Below are 11,775 nucleotides of genomic sequence, written 5' to 3'. Positions count from 1 at the left end.
TCCCTGAGGGTGAGCAGCCTGATGAGGTGGCCTTCGACATGGCCCACGATCTATCAAAGTCCTGGGTCTAGAAGTTTTGGGTGGACCGCCTAACACCAGAGTCAGAGGACTAGAAGGTGCGATGGCACCTAGAGGTGTACTTACTCTGGTTGTTCGGGTGGGTACTCTTCACCAGCACACTCTGGTCGATAGGCGGTTCATCTTTTTCATGCAATAGATTGCGGACACCCCCTAGAGAAGGTTCCTCAGTTCAGTTGGGGCTCCGCGGTCCTAGCGCACACGTACCGGATGTTGTGCGAGGCCTGCAGCAGCAGGAGTGACTCTGGGTCGATCACAGGTTGTCCTTTGCTCCTAATCCTATGGTCGTGCGAGCGTTGCGACATAGGGCGCCCACACCTGAGCTCATATGACGAGTATTTCTACTTCCTCGATGAGTTTGGCCTGCACGACGCTGTGGACGGCCCTGTGATGGGTTCCCTCTGGTGCAAGCGTGACGTAAGTAATACAAGTCAACACATTACTTTCAGTATTATTGTTTCATGATGCTTATGTTCCTGACAGTTTTCTTTTTCATGCAACCGAGGTGGGCGACAGCGACGACATGCTCTTTGTACCCTCAGTTTGTTGCTGCATTCGACCAACTACAGACGGACAGGGCGCGCTGGACACCTCACTTTACTTTCATCAATGAAATGGCCGGGATTTATATTCTACCAATACGTTTTTTCTAAGCTCAATGCTTTCATGGGATTCCCTACCTTCCATGCAGAGACAACAATTACTCCTTCTTGAACTATTGCAGAATAAAATGACCACACTAAGCAACAGTTTTCACAGAGAATCTCTACCAAGAATCAATGCCACAACTTTTCTAGCCTTCACAGGGAATCTTATGCTCCAGCCCAATCTAAGCCCATGCACTTAGTCCATGCAATAACCCCCAGCCACTATAAATAAGCTCACCCTCATCCATAGATAGACCACTCGTTCCTCAGCTCTCTCAACTGCATTGTCTTCCTCAGATCTACCAAGCCCGCCCAAGAAATATGTCACGTCCTGAAATCCGTAATTGTGTGTTTTAATCCTAAAACATGCAATTTCAGCTTCATGTTCCAGTTTGGGTCACTGGAGCACCTCACTTTGAATCAATGAGGTGGGAGAAGGAAACTAAGAGAAATAAAGGAGCTAGAAGCAAATCTGGACTTTTCCTCTAGGTAAATGGGGCCCACTTGGATGGAAAATATCTCTCTATAGGTGGGCAACAACACTCTCTCTCCCCCTCAAACTTGCCCATACGTACTACTCACCCACTCCACCAGGTAAGGCTTTTTGAGGAAGCAAGTTGGAGTTGGCTGTCTCTCACTCTCTCTCTTAGGCTCCCTTTTTCCCCTTTGGATCCCTACCTCTGGGAGCAAGATCAAGGTACGTATGTGGTACTCACGTGACCACCAGCTCAAGGATTACTCGTCCATCCAATTCATTTTCAGTTTCCCCGAAGGAATTCGAGCTGGTTCTGAACTTGTTTGGTGTTCTTTGGGAGAAGCCAGGAAGCAGCAGTTTTTCCTCTCTTCTCCAAGCCATTTTCCGTCGTTTCCTCCTTCAACTGGCGGTCACCAACCTCAGCAAAGGACATTGGGTGAGTTTGCTAGGCTCCCATTGCAAGTATGCTCTTTTTGGTTGGATAGATCTTGAATCTGGAACTAGGGTTGCAAAGTTCTTAAAGTTCTTCAGTCTGGGAACAAATGAGGATTTATGTGGATTTGAGTTAGGAATCATGTTGCTAGGCGGTTGAGCAAAGTCTAGACCCTGTACACCCTTCTAGGCATTTTTACTTTTGATTTAGAGAGACTTCGAGGTTAGTTTAGCCCAATTTTTCCCTTCGTAATGGCTGCTGTTCTGGAGCTGCACGAGGCTGATTTACTGTAGCGCCCGAGTACTGTTTATCTCGAGCACTCTCGGGTACTGTTCACCCGAGCACCCAAGCACTTTGGATACTGTTCGCCCCGAGCACCCCGAGCACGATTCGTCCCGAGCACTCCCCGGGTACTGTTCACCGAGCACCCGAGCACTCCGGATACTGTTCACCCCGAGCACGGGTCATCCCGAGCCCTCCCGGTACTGTTCACCCCGAGCACCCGAGCACGGTTCATCCCGAGTACTCTCCGGGTACTGTTCATCCCGAGTACCCGAATCACCCCGGTTCATCGCAGGGCAGTTATCAGGCTTTTCTGGAAGCTGGTAGCTTGTAAAATTCATAGTTAATACGTACGAACTCCAAACTTCATGAGATCAGTTGCGTTGGCTTCGTAGGAACATGAACTACATGTTAAAAATGTTAAAACTCATTAAATACGTTCTGAGAATTTATTTATTGATTAAATGTATTTCAACTTAGTTAAAGCACAAATAGTCAATGCCATGTTCGAAAGTTGTGAGACTACTGGAAAAACTCTTGTTTTGCACAGTGCGATCTGGGAAAAATATTGTCATGTATTGTGGAGCATATTTTTCTTATATGGTCGCATTTCATACATGCTCATTACATTGCATGTTTGCTCTCTATAGTGAACGCCGATCCGTCGATTCCGGAGGCCGTGGGCGATCGTGAGGTGCCCCACCTTTCTGATCCAGGGCAGCAAGGCAAGCATCTATCATATTGCACCGTGTCTACTTGAAAATCTAATATGTTATCTACGCTTATGTATACATTGCATGTGTCGGGTACCGAGTTGGGTAGAACCTATGCCTATGCATTCTCCCATTTCGGTCACGTGTCATGTGTTATTCCATTGGAGCCTAGTGGTGTCGTCGCGGTCTAATTTTAGTTCGCTATGCTTAGTGGTACTTAGGCTTTCCGGTAGAAGTCAACGACGGCGTCCACCGTTGTCGCGAGCCTAGGGCTTATTACTTGTTCACACTTGTGGTTGTGTTGATGATGAGTCGGTTTGGTGAGTGGTGAGTTGAGACGAGGTGTGGGCGGTGTTAGGGGTGTCATCTGCTCACGAGGAGTCCTCAGGCAGTTCGGGGAGGGAACCCGGACACCGTAGACCGCTTGCACCGGTTAAGCACCGACCGTCGGTGTAGTCGGCTTTAGCACTTACCTTACTCACCACATACTGATATAATGGTAGGCGAGCTGATTACCTTCGCAGACGTGGTCATGTGGGCCTCGTCATAAACGGTGTGAGTCCGGTTTGAGTTCGGGCTTTTAGCGGTATTAGTTTGCTCGGGGAGTAGTTCTAATACCACCGTGCCGAGCTATGGTTGATCCACATGGTTGGGCCTGGTTGGGAAAGGTTGTCACGGGTACCCCCTTGTGTGCATCTTAGCGGGTGGCACAAGCCGTATGGTCCCTGTGTCGTGTGGGTCCAGGAGTATCCCCCTGCAGGGTGTATAATCAGTTTGAACTGCCGCGCTCTCGGTCATGAGCATCGCTATCGCTTATCTCCACCGAGCGACCATGTTTTGGTCGTAGAGTTTCGATGTGGGTTGTGGCATGGTTGGATTGGGGTGGTTTGGTCGGTATGTGGTTGGTGGTTTGGTGGGAATGGTTTGCTTTTATACACTTGTTGTTCATATATCTGTTCTGATTAGTTGGTTGGCAGGGTTTGAGTCGGTGGTTGGTTAAGTCAGTTGCTTACACCTAGAGTCTAGGTTGCTTACCGCTTAATGAACTTAAACATGTCTTAATCCTTGCTACAGCTTCAAATGCATGATCCTTGGAGTCGAGAATATATATACTCATACTGTGTAAGACTTGCTAGTACCTTCGTACTAAGGGGTGCTGCCCTTAAGTTGCTTTCAGGTTCGCAGGTTGGCGAGGAAGAGGCTGTGTTCGGCTACTTTGTGCCTGCCGATCAGGGTGACGGGCAGGAGTAGCACCTTCTACTCCGAACTCCGGCGCTTTTGGTATGGAGCCTAAGGGCATACGGCTCCATACTCTTTTGTTGTATAGGTTTTTCTTCCGCTGCATAGTTGTTGTTGTTCCTCTTTTGTTGTAAATTGTGGAAGCAGCTGCATGTTTAAGTATTGTAATGCAGCTTAATTACTTGCTCTCTATTAAACTGTGTTGTGATATTTGAGTTGGAAGGCATGTGTTCCGATCCTGGGCACAAAACACGTGTCGGGACTACCGGAATGGTATTCTGGTTAATCATCGAGGTTGTGATTATGAATAATGATCCTCCTGATGATTAATTAGAATACTATTTGGACGGTTCCTCACAAAATATTGGGGGATTTTCATCCCACAGGGTGTCGAACCGCCGATGTACTTCTGTGACGACCCTTGTAGGCTTCACGAGTCCCAAGATATCTCCTACACTTATGGTTTACGCTTCTTTATATGTGTCAACTACCAGTACGATAAGCCTCGATAGGAACCATACGAGTACTCACCGGTATAGTGACATAGATCACTCATGTGGGTCTTTCCATACGATTTCATGCACTCTCTTACTAATCTCTCCTCTTGCTTCTTTTGTCAAGTCTCCTCCACCTATCTACGACTACATGCAATGGCTCGACATCAAGCAAAATGAGCACCAAAAGCAGTGGGTGGACATGGAGATATGGTGGAGGGAAGCTTACGAACATCGCGAGTATGAGTGACATGAGGAACTATGAATGAAGCGGCATGAGGAGGAGCACATCAGGAACGCCGCGAAGGAGTACGCTGTGGCTCAAAGTAGAGAGGGAAATAAAGCGGGAGAGGGTCCGTCGTGCTAAGGCGGGGGGCCGACGCCCTGAAATAGAGCAAATATCCTATGTGCACTTAGTAGAGAGCATCTATTATAACTCGATCTATTTTCATTACTTAAGACATGTTAGACTTACCAGCGGCACACTATTAGGTCAGTCTTTATGCATACTGTACATACCAATATTTAATGTCATCATTTCTTTATAGCTATGGTCCATTCGCGTAGCAACAGAAAACCTCATGTACCATGTAATGTTTACTAGCGTATGTAACCTCCGTATCGGGTACTATGATAATTATGCTTCACAACTACTATTGTTCAAAAATTTAGATTTTGTATCCTCCCAACGCTACTTCACTAAAAAAATTACTCACACAATTTTACATCAACTAAATAAAGAAATATTGTCAAAATTACATTGAATAAATATTAGCAAAAAAAATGAACCACTCTATGATGCCGTTTGTACAACTCTTTTAACTTCTTTTATATGATGCACGTTGAGTTCTGGTAGTGCCTCATTAAATACATGATATTCTCCTAATTACTAATAAAATTCTTTCAATAAAACACATTATATTATCCTAATTATTAATAAAAACAATTAAAAAAGATAGATATTGGGCTGTCGGCAAATGGTGTGCCGACATGCCTGTTGGCATTCCGTTTGTCAACAACCCTGTCGGCTATCTGCTACCGACACCCTTGTCGGTGTCTACCTAGATGCAAATCGGCACGCGGAATGCCGACATACTTTAGTTTGCATGCCGCATGCCGACAAGCTCCCGAACCCAGTGCCAAGTAGCCTATCGGCATACAGATTATCGACAAGTCCCTTGTCGGTATTTCAATAGGTGTCTTGTTGGTATTTCACATGCCAACAAGTACATATTTTTACATTTTTTGAATTTAGCTATTATTTTTATAATTTTTGAATAAAGTAATATTATTTTAAAAAAATCCTTAGCGGTGGGTTGGCAATTTGAACTTTTCACAAAAGCTGCTTGCTATAAATAAATGTAATGCTTCCGAATCAAACCAAAGGCAAGCTGGTACGGAGTCGATGAAGAATGTACCCCATAGGACATCGGTTGCCACTTGTGCGGCTTCGACGGTGGCACACGTCCTCGTCCTGGAGTCCATGCGCTCTTGACAGGTTGTGGGCTTCGGGTTGTTTTCCTTCCTGTTGTTGTCGGTGTAGCTGGGTTGCAAGGTGTGACGGGTGTGCCAAACCTTGCTGGCATAGTCATGCTCTGGCGACATGGGCAATTGGTAGCGAAGTGTCCCGGTTCTCCACAACAGAAGCAGTTTTGATTGCGGCAGGGCTTCTAGGGACCACGCTAATCACAGCGCGCGCAAGCTTCCCCGCGCATCACCCTTGCAACCCCGTCCTTTCCATTTTTAGACAAAAATTTCCCTATATCTTTTTTTAGCTGAAAAGTTTTAAAAGAAAAGTTATCAAGAAAAAATTACCAAGAAAAGTTTTGAAAAAAAGTTTTTGAGAAAAATTAGGCTGTTAGAGTAGACCGCGACATATTAAATCACGCGCACGCTAAAATAGAATCGTGGGCTGCTAGACCCCTGAGATGGCGCAGGGCTACTCCTGAAGATAGTCCCAATCAGATGGGGTGCAGTGTCCGGAGTGCTGAGTGCCTCGATTTGGCGTGGCTAGCGCCGGCTAATGGGCTTGGAACAGTGACCATCCGTAACCCTGGTTGTTTCCTGGGAGACCTTGTAGCATCATCTTGATAGCCAGGATGTTCTTCTAATTCTCGTGAATTGGCGCCTTGTTGATTAGGTGCTGGAAGCTTGTGTAGTCATGGAGTCGAAGTTCTGGGCTTAATTCATCATTCATGCCCCCAAAAAAGAGGCCAATCTTCTCTGTTTCATGCGCAACTCCTCTGTGGCGTACCTGGCTAGCTGAGTAAACCTGGTTTGATACTCCCTCATGGATAGATTGTTTTGCTTCAGCGCGCGGCATTCGTCCTTCTTCATGCGCACCTCCCAGTTTATGGCTCCAGCATTCTCTCCCTAGGCGTCCTTGTAGTTGTCCCAACAATCAGCTGCTGTTCCTTCCAGAAGGTGAGCTGCCATGTCCACCTTGTCTCCCTCGCTTTCCTTTCGGAGGTTAAGCTTCTTTTCAATGGTGCGTAGACAATCTTCTGCTTGCGTAGGCTCGTCGGCGCTAGAAAAGGTCGACGGCTTGGAACTCATGAATTCGCTGATTTATGTGCTTCCTTGCACCGGCACTGCTGCTCCCTGGTTGACCTGATTTACCGGCGCTTAAAGTAGCTGGGTCTGTTGAGCCATGACCTGAGCAAAGGTTTGGTAGTCTCCTTGTGCCGGAGGCGGGGTCGCATTGCGATTGGCTCTCCTCGGCATCTGGTGTATCAGATAGGTTCTGTAAGAATGTGGCCTGATATCTACCAATAATTGCTATTACTACCTATTTCGTTGTTTTATTCATCTTTATTGCCATCGATGTTCATCCGTTTATTTGCTATCATTATTGTGTTGTGACTTGATATTTAGGTGCACCCATCTAAAGAAAAGCCAAAGGCAACCAAGCACGCATACACGCAACACAATATTTTACAGCACATAGTACGTTTACACATCATACATCTCCAGGCCCCCGAGAGGGCCCAAACCTGGGAAGAATAGGCATGAATACTACGTCCACGCGTGGCAACGAAGCCACAGCGTCCTGGGCTAAGACCAGCCAGAGCCAAGCCCGTGCATGCATAGTAAGCAAGAGACACAGAATTCACTACTGCGAGACACTGAAACAGAACACTTTTTAAGACCTGCATGTTTGTAGTAGGTGATCCGCACGGGCGCGACGCGCCACCTCGATCAGTTGCCGGTCAGGGAGAGCCCAGATCCTCGCAGCTTCTCCTCAACGATGCCGTCGAGCCTCCGCGCCATATCTGCCGTCATGTGCGCCTTCCAGTCCCCGACCTCCCCCTTCCTGAAGAAGACTGAGTTTCTGAACGTGAATTCTCCAGCTCCGTGCTCCCCGACCTGGTTGGCCTCGACGCTCTTCATCCTTTCCATGCTGCACATTGCCACGACAGCCTCGGGGACACAGCTCGCCCTCTCCTCGTCAGTGAACGGGCAGCCCAGGAACTCCGCCAGCCGCATCATGCAGCCCACAGTGTCCTCCTTCAGGTGCTCGTACCGGAGGAACATCACCTCCTCCGTCCGCGCCACGCTCTCCTTCCAGTACTCGGCCATGTGGTCCCACACCGGCCCGAACCCTGACACGCCGTTGCAGAACAGGTCGAACGACTCGGCGAACGGTGTCATGGCGAATCTCGCGGGCTTGATCTCGTTGAGGTAGTGGTGGAGCGAGACGAACACGTCCTTTGGGTCTCGGCAAAGGTAGACGACGCGGCACCCGGACTCCTGCACCGACGCCGGCAAGGCCGAGAACGGCGTGTGCAGGGCCAGGACACGCGGAGACGGCATCTCTTCGAGGAGCAGGTCGGGCGGGCCCGAGCGGTAGTTCTCGTGCACGGAGTGCAGGAACGGGACCAGCTCGTGCGGGCTGGAGACGAGGAGCGGGTGGCGCTCGTTGGTCGGCGCGTGGCGGCCGCGGTGCACCACGCAAAAGGCGAGCGCCTTGAGCCACGTCGCGCCGGACTTGGGTATGGTGGCAAGGATGACGTCCGTTGGACGGGCGACGAACGTGTCCCGCATGATCAGCGTCGGCGCCATCAGATGCTCCGGGTACCAGAAGCCATTGTACTTCCGGTATGTGTAATTCCAGAGGCCCTGGGTGGCCGGTAGGGAGGATACGAGTGCCTCATACTTGGCGAAGGTGTCCGTGCATCCGTTCTCGCCGACGATCATCTTGTTGTGGCGTCCTGTGTGCACGGCCGGGTAGCGCAGGTGCTTGTGCGGATGTGTGGCTTTGTTTGGCTTATGTACCCTGCATTTCAATTATGTTTGCCTTATGACGCGAGAGAAGACCACGATGCAGGACGTTTAAGCCAAACATGGCCCCAGGATTGCAACCCGCAGATGGGGCCTAGTTTGGCTCACGTAATTATATTTGCCTTCTGATCCCTTGCGCTAGTCGGCTAGTGCGGATGTTTGGCATGGTGGTCCTCTGTCGCTAGTCAGGTTCCTGTGAGTGTGATGTGAAGTCTGACGTGGAGGATCGCCAGGTGCTCAAATGTCCCGATTTAGAAAATTCAGAGTGCATGCGGTGATGCATTTGAGGACGTAAACACAACGTATATATGGATGCTTCAACAAACGGTGCCCTTGGCTGTGCGGCCCGTGTCTGTGGATGCTGCTCTAACTTGTCGTATATTCATGCAGTTGTTTCTGTCTTCTTCTTAAAATGGTGAAACGTGCCTGTCGTATATTCACGTAGTTGTATCCGTTTTCTCCTTAAAAAAATAAAACGTGCCCTTTCAAAAAACTGAAATGTGCACGTCAACGCAACAGCTAGTACTTACCAAAACATAATGCGCATTTTTGCACAGGAATGCAGTAAAAATCGAAGTAGCATATATAATGGCATCGATCAATCACAAGCTTTTTCATATCCGTTTTTTCCAAAGCAAACGATGTGGGGGGGGGGGGGGGGAGGTTCCCCATCTGATATTATTACTTCAATGTCTTGCGCAATTGCACGGCTAGATATAACACTCATATTAGTCCATCTTTGTAAGGAATTTTGCTTAACATTTTGAGAAAATTGTACTTATTTTTGCTGGGTAGGGGCATGTTGCGGCGAGGCTTCTACCCATTTGGAGATGTGCTTTTTGCTCATGGCGGATGACTAAGATGCGCTTGGTTACAGTTGAGGAGACGTCCCATCCCTAAGATATTTAGACCATGTACGATGGTATTACTATAGCGATCATAGTACCTCAATTACCTCATATGATTGTAACACACTATCTTCACTTTCATTTACTTGCCACCATTGATTTACTATAGAAATTTTGACCTTGCGTTTTGTTATACAAAAAGTTTATAAATACCTTAAACTTTGATATAATTAGATATAGTGAAATGTACTTCATTAGTATTATAGATACCTAAAACTTTCATATTATTAGATTCCTAGTGAAATGTACTCTATTAGTATTATATACTTTTAAGTATTTGTAAACTTTTCATAGAAAAAACGGAATATCAAAATTGCTACAGTAAATCAACGGTGACAAGTAAACGAAAAACAGATGCAGGAATATTTTAGGGACAGGCTAGTAATTTTCCCTGCCCCTTCTCTCTATAAAATAAGCCCTCAAGGGGCACGCAGAGGGGACTCTATTTTTTCCCTTGGCCTTCATTCTTCATGTGGCTCTCTCCCCATCTCTCTCTCCATCAAGCAGGATTCACATCTCCAAGCTGGAGCCCCTCTGATGAGAGTGACTCTCCATTGTATTCTGTTTAGGGCACGTTTACATGCCCCAACAGATGGCGCCGTTAGTGGGGATGTACACAATGAAAAGCTTCATCAACGAAGAGGGGAGCCAGGGAGTAATGGGAAGTAACCCTTTCTATGAATGTTTTCTACTCTTATCGCATTTCTTGGCATTCCTTTGCCGTTGCTTTTTCCTTTCATGTGTAGGAAGGGCTCGACAGATGGTGGCTCACAGTGCTCACGCGACCTGCCAACAAATGTGAGTAGCTTCCAGCCTTGGCATAGCCAAGCTAAAAAATAGCACCCACCTTTGAGATGCTCATCACGTCGTCATGCACGACCGGCCTTGTGAGCACATAGCTCACCTTCACATGTCCTAGTTGAGAAGCTTAGGCTCAGGTGAGTACCTCGAGAACCTCTGCGCGATGCACATGAAGCCGTGGGGCAACCATCAAATAGGAATGTACTCCATGGCTGGTGAATAGTTGTGTGTTCGTAGGCAACTTTGAGCCGCTCGCACGTTACCGATTAGCAATCAACACAAGTTTTCGGGAGACAGGGGCCATAGTATGGTCAGCTAGGCCCTCCACCACATGAGTCGGGCACATGCGGACATCCTGGCCAACAGCACATGGGCATGTCCACATTCATTGTTTCATGTTGAGCCGCTTGCACATTCATTTTTCAAAGGATCACTTACGTCAGAACTCTAAGCAAAGACATAAAACAAGTCAAACTGACAAGATGTCTAGCCGGCTCTTAGCTATAGCAATCGTCCCATCATGCAAGTCGCTTGAGGGCCTGAGGGAATAATACTAGCTACCAGCTAGTTTATTTTTTAATAGGCATGGATGAACTTCTAGGGACCCGTGAGCTATGGGCATGGTCAAAAAAGTCTGCCGCGTTTATGGAAACATGTGCATGGTAGGTATGTTGACATATTTACTACCTTAGCTCATTGTGCTCCGTGTAGTATAAATGTTGTAAGCTAGTCATGTCTTATCAAGTTATTTATCTCTGTATCAGTAGACTGATCGTGCAGCATGGCTATGGTACAAGCTAGTACTGTTGGTGTATTATTACTAGAACCTACTCGTTGCCACACTAACCATACTGGGAGTATGCACCTTCGAATGAGAGGTGCTCGAAATGGAATCACAGAGCTCACCGCACCTCCACAGGCCATCGCATCAAGGCTGCCTCCGAACGGGGCCTTCGAATAAGGCTCTGAATAGGACCTCCGAATTACGGGCCCTCCAAACGGAGCCTCCGAAAAGGCCTCCGAACAGAGGCTCCAAACGGGGCTCTAAAAGGTTGGCCTTCTGAAGGGCCTTTGAACGGGGCTCCAAACAGCCCTTCGAACAAGGCTCTGAACATGCCTCTGAATGGGCCTCAAAACGGGGTCTCCGAACGGGACTCCGATCAGGGCTTCAAACGGGGCCTCCAAACATGGCCCTGAACGGGGCTCAGGGCATGGCCCTTTGAACGGGGCCACCGAGCAAGCCTCCAAACGTCCCTCCAAATAGCGAGGCCTCCGAACCAAGTACCCCCGCTATCCTATTTAAACTCACAAAATTTTGGTATGTGGTAGATGAGGCTCGAACTCCAGACCTACAGCACAACAAGTCATAGCAAGGATGCTTATGACCAACTGGGCCACCTCTTAATTCTAACTGTTGCATACTG

General features: G+C 47.8%; 1 protein-coding gene across 1 annotated transcript; it reads right to left on the bottom strand.

The window, feature by feature from the left end:
• Window positions 1–7,277: 7,277 nt before the first annotated feature.
• Window positions 7,278–8,655, bottom strand: LOC133899993 (cytosolic sulfotransferase 5-like). The gene has a single exon (XM_062341058.1). It carries the CDS (start codon window positions 8,556–8,558, stop codon window positions 7,560–7,562), a length of 999 nt encoding a protein of 332 aa, XP_062197042.1. The 5' UTR covers window positions 8,559–8,655; the 3' UTR covers window positions 7,278–7,559.
• Between the last annotated feature and the right edge of the window lie 3,120 nt (window positions 8,656–11,775).

This window comes from Phragmites australis, chromosome 19, assembly GCF_958298935.1.
Source record: "Phragmites australis chromosome 19, lpPhrAust1.1, whole genome shotgun sequence".
In the NCBI taxonomy this organism is placed as follows: Eukaryota; Viridiplantae; Streptophyta; class Magnoliopsida; order Poales; family Poaceae; genus Phragmites; species Phragmites australis.
Note: the sequence above shows the minus strand (reverse complement) of the source record. Positions and strands in the feature narration are given on the sequence as shown.

Coding starts and splice junctions, on each gene's coding strand:
- LOC133899993 (XM_062341058.1), bottom strand. CDS start 8,558: ATGATCGTCGGCGAGAACGGATGCACGGACACCTTCGCCAAGTATGAG.